The 21,154-nt window shown below is 36.5% G+C and overlaps 1 protein-coding gene across 1 annotated transcript in view; it reads right to left on the bottom strand.

Moving 5' to 3' along the window:
* Positions 1-21,154, bottom strand: part of PUDP (pseudouridine 5'-phosphatase) — a 73,579-nt gene that overhangs the window by 47,795 nt on the left and 4,630 nt on the right. Inside the window, exon 2 of the mRNA XM_074152683.1 lies at positions 1,136-1,354. Within this exon, the coding sequence (XP_074008784.1) occupies positions 1,136-1,354 (219 nt within the window). The remainder of the gene's footprint in view (positions 1-1,135; positions 1,355-21,154) is intronic.

Here is a 21,154-nt window from a genome sequence, read left to right as displayed (position 1 = left end):
CTGTAAGTGAGAAAGATGCAATTTGAAAAATATTGCATATAAAAGACATCAGTAAGATAACTAAATAAGGTGGCTGCACAAAATACTCAAGTTTTTAAGCTGCCTTTTTTATTTTTGCTGCCTGTTATTTATTCCTAAGATATGACGTTTTTAACTCTCATCTTCTTAATGCATTATGACTCTAGGTATAAAAAAGTATCTAAAAATTAAAACATCATTAATGCGCTGTAGAGATTGTCAGAACAAACAAGCACACATTCAAAGAGAAAAATATGTAATGGTTACACTTGTTATAGTGACATGTAGTTATTTAACTTTTAATACTTTTTTTATTCTCCCCCCTCCTCCTCTTTTCTTTTCTTCATAAATTATTGACATTTGCTCCAGGAAGTTTAACATTGTACAAAAAGTTAACAGCAATCCTAGCTTTAGGTACTGCTTGTCATGTACGGCTGAGGAATTTTCTCTAAGCATTCCAGATGTAAATGTAATGGAATATAAAAGTCTGAGTTCACACTACAGATAACCAAAAGGATGAATCTTATCTTGAGGTACCTGGTTTAACCTACTCATTTGGGCTTCCTGCATAATCACTGATAAAAGACATGTCTTAGGACAACCTGAGAAACCCTCCCTCTCCTTTGGTACGCAGCTGGCTCAGATGCCATGCTTAAATTTCAATGCTAAGATTAGACAAGATGAATCCCAGCTGGAAGAACCCATGGGCTAATACATTTGCCTTCACATTTAAAAGTGTATTTGTGCTTAACAAAGTTGGACTACTCTCACAGCCAGAGAAAACTAACTTGCTGAGTTACACAGCTGCCAACAATTATAAAAAATGTCTGGTTTACAAAATAAAAATCATGCACATTTTTTCTTCTTTGAAAACACATAGAAAATAGTTGTTATCCAAGTAAACAAGAAAAAAAAAGTTTTCAGTACTTTTTACCAGGTAAAATATCTCTTTAACAGGTAAATAACAGATAGATTTGAGTAAAGCTTGCTAGAACAAGGCTGATGAAACTGAATCTGTAAGAGAAACTGTTTTGTGGAAGGCAGATTAAAAACTTCTGCCTTGGTTAGCATTTAAGTAATTCCATAAACAGTTCATAAATATTGAAGAGAAACATACCTGGCATCAATTCAGCAGTATGGAATATCTTCTCCTGCTTCATTTTACTTTCCTGTAATAACTCTTCTTTGGTTATTGGAAGATCTAGAACATCTCGAATAATCTGTGCTCCTTCTAGGGCTTTTTTACCCATGACCAAGGATTTCAGATCCCAGGTATAGGTCTTTCCAAAACGGCCACAAATCTCTTCGAAAACCACTGTATAGAGACGCTCAGTATCTGCCAAAAAAAAATTAAAAAAATTAAAAAAAAGTAAAAGATTAAACCCCTGTACAGCTAGCTGAGCAGCCAGTCTTACATGGAGCACCATATAAACAGTCATAGAGTGAACTGCCAGAAGCCAGAAGGCATATCAAAGGGGACAAAACTGCCTCCCTTTATTTGCAGAGGGGAAGCCAGACTTCCAAGATCACCCCAGAGGTACCTAGGTTTTTCAAGTTGTCACTTCTGTGTTAAGAAAACATTACTGAGTGTCGCAACAAAGAACTATCTGGACCTGCTCCTTCATCACATTTCTGTACTATACAGGTTAGCAAGCAGTGTCTTAATTAAAATACTCTTATTTATTCTTTGCATGAGAATGAAAAAGGAAGGAAGGAAATCTGGTACTTGGGGGATGTCATTACATATTGCATGTAAATTGAAAAAATAAAAAAAAATACTTAATTATTTAGGAGTGTCTTTGAACGGAAGCTTCAGAGTGCCTTCAAAGACACTACAGTCATTATTACAGTGCTGCTGGCACCTCCGCATTTACATGTGATTACTCAAGCAGAACACACCCACTTGTATTTCCAGGGGGCTTCTGGCAAAAGTAAACTTCAGGCTGAATTTTGCCAGTGAAATTATCAGCTTCTATGTCAAAGTTGTTTTCAGTTTTCAAACGCATTTTGATTTTTTAAATACAAACAAACAATCCTGTCCTTCCCCCTAGACAAATCGTTGAAAAAGGTCGATAACATTTAACATCAAAACAGGGAAGAAAAGTTCTTTCAACTCTTGACTTCATTCCAGCAAAGATCCTGAACAGTGGCTTTTCCACCAATCTGTATATCTTTCTAAGTAGTACCCTTTGAAAAGCCAGCTACTGCTGTTAACCATGTTTAAATTCCTTATGCATGTCTTTGCCTTCTGTATCTCTAAAGCTATGTTTATTATTACCATTTTAACAAAGAAAGGCAAAAGCAAGGAAAGAAAGTAGCTCCTCTTACGAGACTTGTTTAGAGAAATTAGGGACTTACTTAGGAATGTATCCTTTGCCACGTAAAAATATTTTTAATAGGTGTAATAAAATAGTGAAATTATTCATGTACACATTGCCTCACTTTCTGAATGTATAAGAAATATGCAACAGAGTTTAAACTTTAAACTTTAACATAGATACTATGAAGAAGACAGACTGAAGAAAGAAGAGCAGAGCCCATGCCTACAATATACGCAAAGGTCTCCCCTGCAGTCTGACAAATGCTTGCTGCTCAACCACAGTAATCTGCCTGTCCTGAGATCAGCAGATGATTCCGATCTGAAATAAAATGAGAAACATAGGGGCCGTTTCACATCATTGCACCTACCATCATGTGAACACACAGCAGTTCACAAGACATGCTCCGCTGCTTGCCAGAGCGTTCTTCTCCATGTTCCCCTTCAGTAACTAGAAGGGACATTGAGCCAAGAGATCAGCTAAAGATCCAATGTACTTATCTGTCCAGGGCAGCAAATGGCTCACAAAACCCTCCTATCTTAAAAATGAAAGGAAAAAAAAAAAAAAAAAAAAGCACGTGTACTACTCTTTGCAAATGCTTCTTTAACAATGACACTTACAGAAAAAAGACAGTTGAGAGTAATCTTGGAGACCCATAGAACACACAAGAAAGGTATCACAATACCATTTTGAATCAGCAGAAACACAAGCAAGTGGGCTTTGAAAAGTGTTAAACTGGCTAGTAACCAGGAATGAATGAAGAAGAAACAAACAAAAAATCTTGACACTGCCAGCTGATACTCCCTGCAAGCTGAGAAGATGAATTAGGAATAGAGTGTTTAAAATTTCATAGTTCTGTCTTTCCTTTTGCTCTGATGCACTCATTTTTCTTCTATATCTCACCTTCACTAGGTGAAGGACATAAAATTCTTACCCTAAGTTTAAAATTGAAACTGAAAATTAATCCTCATCCTGCTAAGTAATGCATAAACTAAGAAGAAATAAAACTAAACATGGAATCAAAAAGTGTAATTGTAGAATGTGAAAATTTTCCTATAGGTCTCTACAATACTTACATGCTAATCTATGAAAGACTCAACTCTATAGCTAAAGATATTCAAGTTAATAGCCTTCTGCATTTTAAATACCACATACCAGACTTGAGTATGAGATTTTCTTTTTCTTCTTTAAAGAAAAGCTTGTGTCCAGATTGCACTTAAAAATAATCTGTTATGCAATATTGCATTTTCCCAACTGAAGAGCACTCATGAACACGTTTAGAGTCAAATATATTAAAACAGTTAATTTTTACCCTATTTGTATTATGTTAGAACTTAGTTTTCTCAGTGTTGACCAAAAAAACCCACCACTAACCAATCAACCAACCAAACCCTAAAACTGGTCAACACATCACAACTAATCACTGCCTACATTTATTTTAAATGTGAGTTAGTCTCACATATTACTCAAGTGTTTAAAGCAACATAAATATTTAAACAAGCAGGATGTCAGAAAGCCTTCTTTCCTTCCCTCTCCTCGTTAATTATCTGTTAAAAGAATTGGCTTACAAAACCTCCAATTTTTCTTTCAAAGAAATCACTTACACTCTGCCTGAAGTTGTAACTTTTGGACCCTGGACATCAGTTTAGTTGCAATGAAAATTACCATCATCTCAAGATTCATGACGTATGATTCTACATATTTGTAATTCTTGAGAAACAACATAGTTTTAATTGTCATAATTGCACGATAAAAACATAGATATGGAAATTTTACTTGCCTGAATTGAATGTTTCAATACAGCACAGGAATAAAAACTGAAATCTGAGGGGAAAAAATTACACATATAGGAATACACACACCCCCTGCAAAATCGGAATCTGAGGAGACCACTGCTGAAAAAGCTGCACTTCCTACATATATGTATAACAGATAAGGACATCCATTCCTTTTGATTGGAAACAAAGGAAAATCTGTATGTCCCCCTTATAATTAGACAGTAGTAAATAAATACTAAATAATGATATAACTTCAAGATTTCTTATTCCTGTTGAAATTGAGGAATCTCAAAAAAAGTTTTTAACAAATACAAAGCAGGCTAGCTTTTTTGCTATCGTAACAAGAAATAAACCATAGCACAACTGATTAATCAGAGTTTAAGTATAGCAAAGAATCATAATTTCTAACTACTACAAGTCTGCAATACAATAAGAAATTAAATATAATACACACACATGAATATAACACATCAATGAGGAAGCAAGAGGAATTAGAAGCTCAATTCAAGTATCTAATCATAGGCATCTACTGGTGATTTTAGTCACCCTAGAATACTTAAGACATCCACACACAGCTGACATTAAAAAAAGTAATCTGGGTGAGACTCACACCTTATTGCATGAGCAGATGAATGCCCTACAGCATCCCAAGTGGTAATAAACAGAGACATTTAAGCAAGTGAATCCAGCCCCAGCTACTTGCTCCCATCAGGAATACAAGCCGAGAAAACAGCAGGATGCACGTGGCAGTGGCCTGTTCTAACGTGGGAAGGAAAAGCAAGACTTCTTAACTCCTGCAATTTGCAGTAAATGTATAACCTCAGCTTCATTCTCTTCTGCCTTTCAAAATACTCTTTATCTTTCTATCTCTCATCCCTTGATATATCTTTTACATGGACATTATCAGCATGACATATTGTCCATCCATTCGCTAAATTTCACTGATTGAGTGATATTCATTCCCTAGCCACGTATCATCTTCTAGTCATTTTTATAGCAACCCTTCTTCTATATAAAAAGCACAGTCAACTCCACTGGTGCTGTTTACAGTGTGTAAAAGCCAGTCACAATAAATACAAATCAAGTGACAGGAATGGCAGAGGCACTGGATTACTCAATTTGTGATCCGGCACAAAAATATGCTGACGCATATTCAGAGAAAGCTACAGGTCACTTGGCATCAGACCTCAGTGCAATGATCATCTGCTCAAATCACTGCAGAGCCAGAATTAGAAGTGCACATCTACCTAGGTTAGAGGTACAGCAAGCATCAGCAATGCAGGATCTAAACCTCAGCTTTATCAATCACTTCTTACCCATGAAGACAATTAAAGACAGAAGGTTATGACTTCATGAAAGAATATGGAACTTGATTTTTTCAGAAGGTTATACACCTTCTGAATTGATTAAGATTATATTTTTGTAATTCTAAAATAGTTTCTAGTTTATCAAGGATATGAGGTTAGTAGGCATGCATGCTCATAGGCTCATCTTAACCATTGGTTCTTTGTTTGAATAACCCATCCCATCTTTGCATCAAGCTTCCCAGAAGAAATACACCTATGATTCATCCTTCCACTAGGAGTCTAAACGGAATTTTAATGGTGTACATTCAATATATTCCAGTAAGTCAAAATCAGATCCTGGACACCTAAACTCTGCAAGATTTTTATTCTGAGACGGAACAGAGGAATGGCTAAAGGGAACAATTTTAATTCAAACAGTAGATTTCTTGTGTCCATACCTGTAAGGCAGATTTCTGTTCATAGGCAGAACCATCTTCAGTATTCAATTTAGCCAAATTCAAACACAATTAGTAATTTTTACCAAGATTTTTGCCCAAAATCGAGAAAATCTCATTAGATTTTGTCACCATCAATACTGAATGAACACACAGATTACTGATTTTGCTTTCCTATCACTCTTTCAAAATATTCCTTTACTGTCTTTAGGGTATGCAACAGTGTAAGAAGCCATACAAATTACTGAAATGTTCATTTGGGGTACAAGAGATAAATATAAAACAGAACGTAATTATAGAAGTGGAAATTTTTGCTTTGCTTTTTACAATTCAATTGGTGGCATTTAGCACAGTACAAAGTGTTAACTTGCAAATAAATTATGCAATTGTTTAAATGGTGAGGGGAATCAACATTCCAGAGAGTATTAGATATTTCTTCTAGTCATGGAGCTATAGTAATAATAACGACATTTACATTTTCTCTTAGTGTGTTTATTCTCCCACTATATCAACCGAACAGCATTAAAGAACACACTATCTATAAAGAACAAACTATAAAGAACAACTATCTTGGAATTTGTGTCAAAGGTCAGTCTTGCAGTTCCTTCCCAACATCCTTCCATTCACACTTTCATTACTGTGAAAGCTAGTTTAAAAATGCATGACTATGGTTACCCTTGATGGCTAAGAGGAGAAAAAAACAGCAGTTTAACAGCTGACCTCAAAATCACTTACAGCAGCTTAGCAAGAGTGGGGATAAGGAAGACAGGCAACAGAAATTACTTTTTACACAACAGCCTAAGTGTTACGGCACTAGTCCAGAAAACGAGACTCAGCCTTTCAATATACCCTAAGAACCTAAGCCTACTTCTCTAACATCCCATGAGACTTTTTTATGCTATTATGTTATATATATACACACATATACATATGAACCATTTATATGTTGGTATATATATATGAAACATGCAAGCATTTTTTTTTTTACATATACACACACATATGTTGTATGTGTGTATATATAGTATTGTGTTTTAAAGGCAAAAGCTGCTTTTTAAAGAATAAAACTCAGATGAGTGCTAGCCAGTGAATACAAATCAACCTGGAGCATGTTGACTTAAGGGCTCATTAAAGGGATGTTGATTAAAACCCATTAGGAAAGAGGGCCTCCCGAGGAGATGAGGAACTGGAATGTTCTGTTCTTTGCTGTAGTATTCCCATTACTTCCAAATGAACTTGCTTATGAAGAAAAATAAAATCAGAATTTATCACCATATAAAGAGAACCCCTTCAGTCACCGTCACAGGAGGAAATCTGCACTGTTTTTATCCATGCTCAACCGAAATATTTGAGCCATGCCTAAATTTCAAGGTATGTGCTGCTGATGTAGCCAATCAGCCAGGCTGAACTTACACGTGGCCTGGCCCATCAAACCAGTCAAAGGAAATGCTGCTGCAGTATTCATATCTTGTACCTTTCTACTGATCTAATCTCATAACCAGTACCATTTAAGCTCATCTTATTATTACCTGGAAGTTAATGGAAGGTAAAGCCTCTATTAAAATAAATTGCAAGCACCAAATAATGGCTATTTCAGTATCATGAGCTAGTTATAAGGAGCAAGTTATCCGGTAAACCATTTTACATGACTGATAAACTGTAACTTATAAAGATAAAGAAAAAAATAATGACTAGAATTGCCAAAAATTAAAATGACTGCTTCCAACTTAATTGAGAAATGATTTGCAAATCATTATATTTTTGATTAGCACTTAGAAAAATTCACTGAAATGATCCATTATTCATTTTAGTAGGGAGCCGGTAGAAGTCTGTTCTGGAGCTTTAATTTTTGCATATCTATTTCTTTTTTTCTGTTGTACTAGAATATTAATATAAGTACACTTCAAGATATACGAATATGCTACATGGTGATTACTTCACTAAGTCCAGAGAAACATACTGCCACTGGCTAACTTACTCAGAGTGCTGTCAGTCTGTTTGCCCTTCTCTGATATGAGACATCCTACTGCGAATTCAAGTTATTGCTAACAGGTTTAAAAAGAAAATAAGTTTGGTGCCCAAAAAATATTAGCTGCATAGAACTGTGCCCAAATAAGTATCACATATTTGCCCCTCTGGGCTTATATTACTGGGAGAATTCTTCAATGGTAGCTACAGAGGAAGCCAATTTCTCATTTTATATGCAAAGAAACGTTTTACTTTTATGAGGCGGAGAAGCTTCTGAACAAATTCAAAGAGCTTTTAGTTTACAATAATACAGCAGACACATCTTACTGCTATCTTGTATTCACATATGCACCTTATGGTTCTTTTTAATGCCATAGGGAAGTGAAGAAACAGTTCACGAATAAACCATGCAAACACTCTTCTGGTGTCGAGCTGTAAACAAATACTCCACCGCCAATACAAAATAACTCATGAAAAAGTAGAGAAGCCCGCATTTCAATTCCAGAGCATGAGGGAACCCAACTTTGAAATAGCAGGCAATATATATGACTTGAATTCAAAACATGTTAAAACTGTACTTTAATTATATATCAGCTATGTGACAGCATCTCATTAGTTTAAAAATAGAAAATCTATTGATTCATAGAAACTGCCTGATATGCTTTCTTAGGCATTCATGCAGGCCCTAGACCATTAAAAAAAGAACTATGCAAAGAGCAGTTGATACAGTGCCTACACAATCCAGCTTGTTGGGCTGAAACCTATGGCTAGCAGAAACAGCTTCTTCAAACATATATGTCAAGGCCCAAGCCAGGTAACAGGTACACTCTCATTAGCATATGAGCTACTTATTCTCATCCAGAGGAGCAATTACTAGCTCTGGGAAGAACATCTTATAGCACGTTCACAAGGAAGTCAGCCTTTCACCAAGGGGGTATCTCATCTTCGCGATACTTTGCTGACAACACAGGGCAGCAGTTCACTGACCTGAGGAATGCAAAACAGGGTTTAAAAAGTTGTTTTGAAATTAGATGTTCCAAGACACTTGGATAAAACTACCACACAGGGTAGATGAAACCAAAAGAGTCACTAAGTCAGCAGAAGAATAATCACATATATCGTTTTACTTCTTTCTCCAGAAAAAGCTGTAAGAAATATAAACTTCCCTGAACAGACATCCCAGAGCTGTTCTGGTTAACCTACAACCCAAAACAGCAACAATGGTGAAAAAAAGTCAAGAGACTGGAAAAAAAAAAAAAAAAAAAAAGAGTCAGAAAACCTTATTCCTCCCCCCAAAAAAAAAAACCAACAAAATGAAACCAAATAGAAGATTCTCTTCAGAAAGCCACAGTTGTCTTCTAATACTGATTTCCTTATTTTCAGAAAGCTTTTGCTTGCCCAGGAGACTACATAAAGACTTAGGAGAGTTGTGAATTCAAGTTGTTTGGCTTTCAGCGTTACATGTTTCTATCATCAGAAATCACTTTCTGTAATACTGTCCAAAAAGTCAGCTTCCTAAACAGCGGAAATATTTCATAAGACAGAGTGACTTTAATAGAAAAGAAAAATATTATTTTTCCAGTGTGGCCTTGGACAATCTTCTAAACTTAACTGCAGCAATGTGTCAAACATAGTACCACAAAGGAAGGGTAAAATACTACAGATTAATAAAGCTTCCACTCTTCTGTCCACTCAAAAGCACCTACAGTTTTTGAAGTAAATCTGCTGATGGAGTAATTTCTCTGTGGTGGTAATACTAAGAAGAGAAAACCAAACATCATCAATGTGCTTGATTTTCCAAGACAAAGGACATCTTATCATGGCTGACTGCCTACTGTTAAGAGGAAAGTGTCAGAAATACTGTGAGACCTGATCACAATATCTCTTTAATAGAGATACTATCTCTAGTAGAGATACTAACTAGAATCTAAATTACAAAAAAGAATCAAACCTTTGAGATTCATGTGGTTAAGTGTGATATAGCAAAGTGAAAGTTATGTTTTATGAATTGTAATCACTGTTTGTTTGAAAAACAAACACACCACTAATACATCACTAACACACCAGTGAACCCAATTCACATGAGGACTACAGGAGAAACAGAAAACTGGAACAAGTCTCTCTGACAGTAGCTACTAAGGTTATACTTTCAGCTACCTCGAAGGGGAGAGGCTGAATATTATTTTGCTAGAGAGTGGTTCTGGGCGTAATGGAAATGTTATGTTATGACGCTGTTTTGAGTGTGACAGCTTAGAGTTACAAGAAACATTGCTGTGTATCCTACTAAATAAAATAAAAAATAAGTGTTCAGAGACTCAAACAGTGAAAGAAACTTTATTCCATCATTTCATTCTTCTATATGATTAACGTGCTAAAAATAAAAACAGATATTGTGAACCGAACTAGGAGTCATTCCACTTTCACTCAATCTTTCTTCCTTTCTACCTCAGTTCTGCAAACTGAGGTCAAAGTTTACATCTTGAGACACAAGCAGCTTCACTCTCCCGTGGCTGCAATTTAATAAGGATGACACAGGAGATACTTCACAGGGGTGTGCTAAGTTCTACTGCAACAATGCTTGCAAAGGACAGGCTGGCAAAGTATATACTCAATAAGCAGATAAGAGGAGATTTTTTGCTTTATTTCCAAAAATAGCCCCAGCTTCTTTCCCTCCATCCCAAAACTAAAGAACTGAAAAAAAAAAAAAAAACCAACCAGCACCCTTTCTCTCACTACGCAGAATTAGGTACAAATCTACTGAAATCAATTAAGTCACAATGGCACAAGCAAGAGACAATCAAGCTCACAGTTTCTGAATATAAATACGTTAGATAAGGTACGCATTTCCAATTCCACAGTAACTAACCTGAAATTAGATTTTAAAAAAAAATTTCTTTGCTCCATAGCAACAATTTGCTATAATTCTGCTTCTAAACGTGAAAATTTTTTTGAACGTGCATTGCAGGCAGCTTCACAGTTAGAAAGGGGTGAGAAGTTTAAGGAAATTAGGAAAAAAATTAGTCTCTCTGATTAACACCTGACAAGGTGTGGCAAAAATGATAGCTAGAAATTATTAATATAAGCATTGCTTACGCAACCATATATAGTAACTATGAAAACAATTATGGACATACATATTCAGCAGTATCCAAAACCTGAATATGAAATAACTCTGAAATAGGCCATTTGTAACAGACACTGTTCAATAAATAGTTTCCTAACCCATTCCAGTAATTTCCTTTTGCTTGATATAAAAATCAAACTTACAATCAGCAAAATAAAAAGCGTCTGCTTCATTTGCTGAATACACTGAACTGAGCCACTTGAACTTAAATGACTTTTAGAAAAAAAGATGAAGTCCTAAGGCTATAACTTTTGATCCATTCTGTTTTGAAACTGTTAGAAGGATTACCATGTTCTAGGCGCATAGTTAGAGCTGCATACCCAGTTAAACAGAGTAACTTACATGTTTCCTAAATGTAAGAAAAAAAAATTTAGAAGGTATGCAAGTTGCAATAATAATAAAACAGCTGATCACCAAAGGCCTTTCTCTTCTGAATACAGGCAAACACACCATAGGCTACATCTTCCTAATAAAGTGTGGATAGTAGTTTTCAGAGAGATAGAAAACTGCACAAAAATGCAAATTTGGTATTCCATCAACAAGTTGGAAAGCCTTTTGTTTTTTTCCTCTTGTCTGAAGAGCAAGTCTAACTACCAATATAAGAATCCAATTGCATGAAATGTTGCAATCAAAGAAAACACAGCTGAACGCTGTTGAACATGGCTGCAGTCTACCCTCTACAATGTAAAGGGCAGTTTTAGTCACTGAGCTTGTCATAAGCGAAGAAGTTGGAGGTTTTTTTCTCGTGTTAGGTTGACATGGTTCACGGTGGTACTGCTACAGGGCTGTCGGCCTGTCATCACTTGTTATGAACTTCCATTTTTCAGAGCTTTAAAACTTTGCTGGTTAAAAATAAATAAAATGAAGTTATCCAAGAATTAAAACTGTTTTCTTTAGGAAAGGGACTTCTGACAGGGGCCTCTACCTTATTATTGTTATTCATAGAATAGTTTGGGTTAGAAGGAACCTTTAAAGGTCATCTAGTCCAACCCCCCTATACTAAGCAGGGACATCTTAAACTAGATCAGGTTGCTCAGAGCCCTATCCAACCTGACCTTGAATGTTTCCAGGGATGGCGCATCTACCACCTCTCAGGGCAACCTGTGCCAGTGTTTCACCACCCTCATTCTAAAATATTTCTTCCATTTATCTAGTCTAAATCTACTCTTTTTTAGCCTAAAGCCATTACTCCTTGTACTATTGTAACAGGCCCTGCTAAAAATTTGTCCCCATCTTTCCTGTAGGCCCTTTAAGTACTGAAAAGCCACAATAAGGTCTCACTGGAGCCTTCTCTTCTCCAGGCTGAACAACCCTAACTCTCTCAGCCTGTCCTCACAGGAGATGTGCTCCATCCTCCTGATCATCTTTGTGGCCCTCTGCTGGACTCGCCCCAACAGGTCCATGTCCTTCGTCTGCTGAGAGCTCCAGAGCTGGACGCAGTACTCCAGGTGGGGTCTCACCAGAGCGGAGTAGAGGAGTAGAATCACCTCCCTCGACCTGCTGGCCATACTTCTTTTGATGCAGCCCAGGATATGGCTGGTTTTCTGGGCTGCGAGCACACACTGTCAGCTCATGTCCAGCTTTTCGTCCACCAGTAACCGCAAGTCCTTCTTCGGAGGGCTATTCTCAATCCCTTCAGCCCCCAGCCTGTACTGATATCAGGGGTTGCCCCAACCCAGGTGCAGGACCCTGCACTTGTCCTTGTTAAACCTCATGAGGCTTACATGGGGCCCACTTCTCTAGCCTGTTCAGGTCCCTCTGGATAGCATCCCATCCCTCAGGGGTGTTAATCACACCACTCAGCTTGATGTTGTCTGCAGACTTGCTGAGGGGGCACTCGATCCAACTGTCTATGTCATTGATGAAGATATTGAACAGTTCTGGCCCCAATACGGACCCCTGAGGGACACCCCTCATCACTGATCTCTATCTGGACATTGACCACTACCCTGTGGATGCAACCATCCAACCAATTCCTCATCCACTGAACAGTCCACCCATCAAATCCTTCGCTCTCCAATTTAGAGATGTTGTGAGGGACTGTGTCAAAAGGCCTTACAGAAGTCCAGATAGATGACATCCACAGCTCTTCCCTCACCACTCAATTGGTCAGGCAGAACTTGCCTTTGGTGAAACCATGCTGGCTGTTTTGAGTCACCTCCCTGTGCCTAGCATAGTTAATAGGAGGATCTGTTCCATGACCATCCCAGGCACAGAGATGAGGCTGACAGGTCAGTAGTTCCCAGGGTCCTCCTTTCTACCCTTTTTAAAACCAGGTGCAATGTTTCCATTTTTCCAGTCACCAGGGACTTCACCTGCCTGCCATGACTTTTCAAATATCATGGAGAGTGGCTTGGCAACAACATCAGCCAGTTCCCTCACGGCTCTGGGATGCATCGTCAGGTACCACTGACTCCTGTATGTTCATGTTTGTCAGGTGGTTATGAACCTGATCTTCTCTGACAGTGGGAGGGACTTTACTCCCCCAGTCCCTGCCTTGCAGTACCATCCACTTGAGAGGTGTGGGGAGCAATTATTACTAATTATAGAAAATCTAGCATATCTCTTGAGAATTTAACTCCATCTCATGGACTGTCAGAGGAGTTTCTTTAGGTCTTGAACTGGAAATGGGAAGCATCTATGTTGCCAGTACTGAAGCCGCTAAAGGCATCTTCATCACCCTGAAAAAATAATTTTCTTGGTAGTCTATAATTGTTTCAAAGACTCCATTATAGACAATTCAAGTGGATAATACATTTTCCAAACAGACTACCATTAAGTACAATTACACAATACCTGTAATCACTGTCCTTTATAAACTACGTTGTTGAATATTTTGATTTTTGCTTTTGGGCCTACATTATCAATAAAAACTTTCACAGGTTGGAGGAAAGGAGTAGGTACTGTTATTTAAACAGAACTGTAGGATTTTGTAATATCTGTTACCTTTCTACCCAAGGAAGAAGCGATATCAGTAAGGTACACCTTATTACACCTCTGATACGGTACAACACCTATGTATTGGGCACCTTATAACCACTCACGAATACAAATTTAATCTTTCTGAATTACGTATTTCCATGCTGTGCTAATCTCTAAAAAAAAAAAAAAAAAAAAAAGGCATGAAATAACAAGGTTTTGGGGAAATTATTGATAAGCACTACCAAATATGCTGAGTCGAGAAGACTCAGATAAGATGAGGATTTCAAGACTTTAGTGAGAACAATTTCTAGAAAAATCAGATCAAATCTCAGTTGGGCCTAAACTTACAGAGTTTTTTTTTTCAAAAGCAAGCCTATTTTTAATTCACAGCGCGAGAAGACTACTATTAAGAAATAGGAGAAGAGAAGAGATGTAACTGTAGGATCCAACCCAGAAACAATGAATGGGTACTGCAAGTATTTTTCTTATTGTAATTCTTTCAAGATATACTTAGGAATAACATTAGAACATTATGAAATGCAATTTCTTGTACACACAATTAGAATATAAAGCAGAGACCTCAAGCTCCTGATTTCAGTATGGAAGACACTATGAAGAGAAAGGTGTAAACCAAATGTCTACTGAAGAGTACACTGAGGAAAAAAGTATTCTGCCTTCTTTTTCTGTACATACAAACACAGGAACATTTGAGTCAAACAGGAATATTCATTTTAGTCCCCTGAAAGCTGCAATTATAACAGAAGAAAAACGAAAACATGAATCTATTCCATGCTCAACTACAGTATTAGAAAAGGGAATGGATGAAGAGGCAAATAACTCCCATAGTTTTGCTGTAAGTCTTAGAATACAGCTTTTATTTCTCCTCTGTTAGTAGAATCTTCAAAGAATGTATAGCCATTTCTCAATTAACCAAGGCAATGAGGAGAGAAAAACCACACTAACACACAATTTAATCATCTTGTACTATTGCCTGGGGGAGAGGGGGAGAGAAACAGAAAGATTTATGTAGAGAGCAGCTTTAACCAGTATAATGCAGATAGGTACCAGCTACAGATCCTGAAATGCCAACTCTTAAAGCCAAGAGCTTTGACTAGGGAAAAACAAGGCCTAGTTCATTCACAAACCATATAATCCAGTTTTACTATTAACTCTCCATTATGCAAAGAGTCTTCTTAAAGAAAATTTTGACATTTTTTTTTAAAGCACTTTCCTTTGACAACCTCAGGGTTACTGAAAAGCCACTCATTATCTTGTTATTTTAAATGGAAGAAATCCTCGCCTTTGCATACATACCCACACAAGAAAAGGCTTCCCCTATATCTCTAAAGCTTTATCTAAAATTTCCAAACTGAAATTTCCAAACTGAAAGAATATTACTTGAAAGATTCTGAAGTCTGTAAAATGAACAGATACCTAGAAAAAAAATATATTAGCATATACAGCAAGCTTAATACTATGATGAACACTTCACAGATTTTCTTCTATTTATGAAATATATTTGAGATAAAAGCAATGCAGGCATAATATATCCAAGGAATGATACCCAAGGAATGCTAACTGCAGAATTTAGAGTATAGTCTTAGAAAAACCTTAACAACAAAAATAAGTATAAAAGAAGAAAATTCCTAATGTTATGACACTTCCCACGATGCCATCAAAATTCAGAAGTTTTCTCAGAGACCAAGAAGTCACATGAAGACTGCTATACAAAGTGTATTTGCAAAATATGTATATACGCATAAGTATTGGGATAAACTCTTATGCTGTTGACACTGCCATTAATAAGTACGCTTACTTCGGTAGGTCTATTTTGGAACTCATAGGCTATTTCTAAACCCTGGGATCTAGAAGAGCTCAAGCCATGTTATTTCAAATCTTGTCCCGACATCTGTGTAGACTGCTTCCTCTCTTCACCATCCTGCTCTCCATAGGAAAAGAATGGTCTGGACAGCAAGCAATAATGGTGCTACAGCAGACTCCAGAAAGGTCTCCTCTCATGAAGTTCAGGGACCAATCTGGAGAGAGGAGGTTGTGTGTGACAGATCACAGCCACCAAGAAATTCTGCAGTGGTAGTGTCAGGTTTTTAAGAGATGCAGTTGTTTCTAAAAGTATGAAGACTCAGGTAATAGACAGCTAAAAAACACACCAAAAGTTCTTTAAAACTTTGAATACAATTAGCAGGTAAAACCGAAACCTTTTTTTTTTTTTTTTTTTTTTTTTAATCTGTAAGAGAACAGTCTAGTTGTTTTTTTTTTAATGAAAAAAAAAAGGTAGAACTGGCATTAGTATAACAAGTGGTATAAAGACACAATTTTTTTTTTTTCCTTTTTTAACGTAACCCTTAGAACCTAGAGCTTCAATTTTATCTTGGTATTCCACAGTGTTTCCAAGTGCACATGCTAATTACCTGCTCTCTGTAACAAGCTCCAAAAGGGGGAAGAGGAATAGTTCACTTTCTTTTTGAAAAAGGTAAAGCCATGATAAACAGTAAGCTATGCAAAGTCAATGGTGGGTCAAACATTTTAAGAAACTAAATTTTACAATCATGTACAATTTACAATCGAGTGCCATATAAAAAATTTGAAGTTCTAGAATACACAAAAACAGAATAGCAACACTACATCTCATCCTTTACTCTTAGCTGTCTTCATCCATAGGAAATGAAGAAGTTCAAATTAAAAATGGGAGGAGGATAAATATCAGAAAAATATGATCTACAACAATAATAACAATGCAAGTTATTAGGCAGCGAAGTAGCAATTAACTACAATACCTTAGTGGCCCAAATATTTTCATTTTCCTGACATATGTACCCCATGAAAGACTGTTTTTAATTTTTAAAGACTAGAAATTTATTGCATTGTGATACACTCTTTGTGGCTCCATCTCCCCTGAGCCACAAAGCAAATAAGGTTTTGTTACTCCAATAACAATATAATGCTATAGAGAGGATTCAGTCCTAGCATAAAAAGATCCACCATTTCGGATGGTGTAATTTTTTGCAGTAATGGTCTTGTAGCAGAATGACGGTATTATCCAAGGTTATGTCACTTTACAGGCACACATGGGTCTGTTCTTCTGCCCTGAAAAGACAAGTTAAAGGAGCTTTCTGTATGTAAATTACAAAACCAAAAAAAATCTTTACCATAAAACAATTTATTCAAATGAAATTATGTCTCAGTGTACTTATGCTCCACCTTAAACCCATTATTTTCTCCCACTTCAGCCCTTCTGATACACTATAATTCCAATTGTTCCATTAAACACACAGTATCTTTCATTCCATTCTTCTTCCAGTGTTAGTGTGAATTTTTTCTTTTTCATTAGAAATGTTCCCACATGAACAGTACCAGCGTCAAACTCATAAAAGAAACCAGTCCAACAAAGACACTTCCTCTCATGACTGGTCAGTAATCAAATAAGGGTCTATTAGTTTGAATACGTACTCTGTGGCAGTTTACATTACACCCAAATGGACAGATTGAAGCAGAACACAATTTTAAAGACATAATGCTCAAAAAGATGCCCCAACCCGAGCAGACAATTTGCAGTATATGGCGACAGAGAACCTGAATGAACTAATCTGTATGCACAGCAGACAAGCAATGCCCAGGAGTGAACAAGAGGGCTGAGCTTCTTGGCAGCAAACCCAATCAGTTCAGCACCCGCAGGCACAGGGCTGATGCAAAGGACTAGCCCGTATCTATCCTTCGGAGAGCGAAGGTTACACAGGGGCTGCTGGAACTATTACACCAGGTCAGAGAATGTGTATTAATGAGCTGGGAGAATGAGACACTGTATAACGCTGTACGTATTATACAATAACAAAGGTCATGAGTAAATTCCTACAGATGTCAGATGGAAAAAATGCGCTGACAAATAATAAACTGGGCTTTCAGTTGTGTTGCGTTATCCTTAGACAGACTGAACACAAAACTTCTCCAAAAGAAGCACACACAGGCACAGCAGAGGCAAAAACTAACAGCGAAGGGAAAAAGTAATATCTGGAGTGCTGATACATAAATGGTGCCCAAAGGAAAGCTTTCAAGTACTAGAAATAAACCTGTTTCAGAGACACACAGTCTACTAGGACTTATTTGACAACTTTTACAAAAATACTTCATATACCTCAAAAGGGAAGGAGGAAAAAAAGTAAGAATATATTTTAAAAAGAAACCAGCTATTACATATAACAACAGCAAAACTATACTTGGGAAAGAGCAGTGTCAGCTTTGATGCAAGTTTTTCCAAATTACAGCACCAGAATTACTGGAAAATATTACTTATTATAAGATGAATTTAAAATTATTAAAAGCTGCACAAGAACAGAAAGCATACACAGAGACAGCAAACATTGATACTGTCAATAGGTGTGCAATATATTGCACACACCCCCAACAAAAAGAAAAAAAAGTTGTCAGTCATCAAAAAAAAGAGCCACAAGAAACAGAGACAATCATTCCTTACTGGTTATTGAAGGAGAGGAAGTCAAAAGTAAGATAAATAAAACAAGATGGTTTTCCCCTAAGTACCAAGGAAAATCTTGATAAAGGTTGGCAGTACTTACAATGAACTTTGGATAGGAACACTGATTTTATTATTATTATTATTATTATTAAGAGGAAGGAAAGGATAAATCAAGGTCAGGAGTTTCTATCAGAACCATTATAAGATGTAAAAATGATCTTGGTTAAATACTCTCAGTAGTCTTTTGAAAGAACTGAGGATCAATACAGAAGGTACAGCAACACATAACAGAAGCAGCAACAATCATGAACAGTCTCTACATCATGCAAAAGAAAATCAGTTGTCCATAATCAAAGCAACAGATATCAAGTTTGAATGGAGAAGATATTTAGCTTAATTGCTTTTGTGTTGTTAGTTAACGTAGTTCCTGGTCTATAAAAGAGCAACGATCATATTCTGAAAATTGTCATCACCATAAGGTCTGTTGCCAATTAAAAATAATTTTAAAAGTCAAAAAATAGTTAAAAATAATAACAACAACTAACACCTACGCACCCCAATATTAGAAGTATAAATGCAAGTATTCAAGAATAAGATTGTCTCTCAGAGAAAATATACCAGCAGAACTCACAGAGCAGAATTTTACTGGTAAACTGTCCTACCCAGACAAATTAAGGTGTCCTTAAAAATTCCCCTCTCAAGAGTTCAATTATCCAACTCGCAACAAGGCTACATGAATGAATTACATCTACTCAGAACAAGATCTGCAGAGTTGGGCCCAAGACAGCATACAGCGTAACCACTGCCAGTATGCAGGATAATAAAGGCAGGGTTGTTAATGGTGTTTTTCTTAAGTAAAAAGAAAATTGGAATGCAGCAGCTGGAAATAGCATTATTACAAGGGAAAACTCTATGCACCTTTTCTTTGTGTGAAATTCTGTTCCATTTATGACACCTTATTATTTACATTCAAAGGAAAATAAATGAACTTTATACACACAACAGTGTATGTAGCCAACAAATATAAAACCTTATCACCTACAAACAGATTGGAAAATCTGCATTTAGGCACAGAAAGAGAGTAATTTTTATAAACGATCAAACTGCTGTGTGCATCTTTAAAATCACTAAACAGAAGAAGGTCTCAGGACCTTCAAAACATACCTCTCCACTGCTAAAGGCCCTCTATACAACTGAATTTGCCTAACAGTCGAAAACTAAAGCCATGTGATTAACAGTGGAAATTTGAAATCTCTTGGGATTAATTTACTTAGCATGTTTGGTTTTGGGTTTTGGTTTTTTTTCTTTTAAAACCAAATGTTTTGAGTCTGGTGTAACTAGTAAATAAATAAATAAGCACCAAAAATGCATTGCATTTGTGTGCAATTTATGTGCAATATTAAAATAAAATCATGGATCTTTTCAGTTTGGGAGCATTCTTCTGTTAATTCCCCAAGGGGGAAAAAAGATCATTGCTAATGCTGCCCGTGGCATTTTGAAATGCGGTAACCATTACAGAAATTAGAAAAAAGAAAACCTCTTCTACAGATGCTGAAGTAAACTCTGATTCTGGATTATTCTAACCACAAACAACAGGCAACCATGTGGATGGACAATTTGTAAATTAGTCATAGGAATAATAGAAGTTAGACTCTAGGTTAGCATATTTGTTATGTTCTTGCCAAAATTTTCCTTGCTGTTAAATTAAAACGTTAACTTTCAAGCATATGACAAATCTTATTTACTCTATTTATGGTTAGTTAATTCTCAATGAGTTTTACTTATCTCCAAAATTTGCTCGTGAAGCATCTATGAGGTATTTTAATCTAATAATATCCTTAATCTCTTTGGCTTTGCAACAAGATACAAGTACAGAACACATGGGCAAGACAGTATTTTTGTTTCCTTCTTTGTTCCCCAAAATCATATGGAAATGAAGAATGGCAAGAAAGTAAGTTTTCACTACCTGGAAGAAGAAAATAGGCTTACAAGATTGCCAGTTTATAGTCTAAGAAGATTAATTCCTGCACTTAAGCCATAATAGAGGACAATCTAGGGAGGACTGATGTTTAGTTGAATTGGTGCTATTTGCTCTGATGCAGAAGAAATAGGAAGCTGTTTTAACCTCCCATTCACACTGTAAAATAAAAGACAGCATGTACATAAGCAAACTCCAGCATGGAACTCTTACCAGTTTTCCTGTAACAATCTCCTAGGCAACTTGTGCAATGAAATGAAAGTAAGAGTACATTTTTGACTTCTGACCCTGTGACAATCGGTAGGTAACACTGGGGAGAAAGAAAACACGCTAAAACTCTTGCGAATCTCACAACACTGTGATGAATTTAACTGCAAGTTAATTTCTTCTATACTACAGACCAGCGATCACCTGTATGACTAGCCATGCGGGAGTTGCTTAGAAATGGAACACAAGAATCCAGAAGTCTTCTCCACACAAAGACGACAGCAGCTACAAAAGCAGCAACTTGTGATCCCACTTGCCTAAACTACTTCTTGCCCCTCTGTGAATGGTCAGAACAAGCTGAGATACCTGTGCCTGTACAGTCCAACATGACTTTTGAGTTATGGCAAAGGTACCTTGCAAAACTAATCTTTTAGATCTACTTGAATATGCTGAATTAACTTAAGTAAAGATGCTGTTTCACAACACTAAGAGATACTGGCAAGGATAATAATTTACATAAAATGATCACTACTCCTAACAAAAATTTAAACAAAAATAAACACATGACTAAACTTTCTATACTAAAGTGTCATGTTCTCTGCATGTTAATT

This window comes from Numenius arquata, chromosome 1 (assembly GCF_964106895.1).
Source record: "Numenius arquata chromosome 1, bNumArq3.hap1.1, whole genome shotgun sequence".
NCBI lineage: Eukaryota > Metazoa > Chordata > Aves > Charadriiformes > Scolopacidae > Numenius > Numenius arquata.
This window is presented reverse-complemented; position numbering and strand designations above follow the sequence as displayed.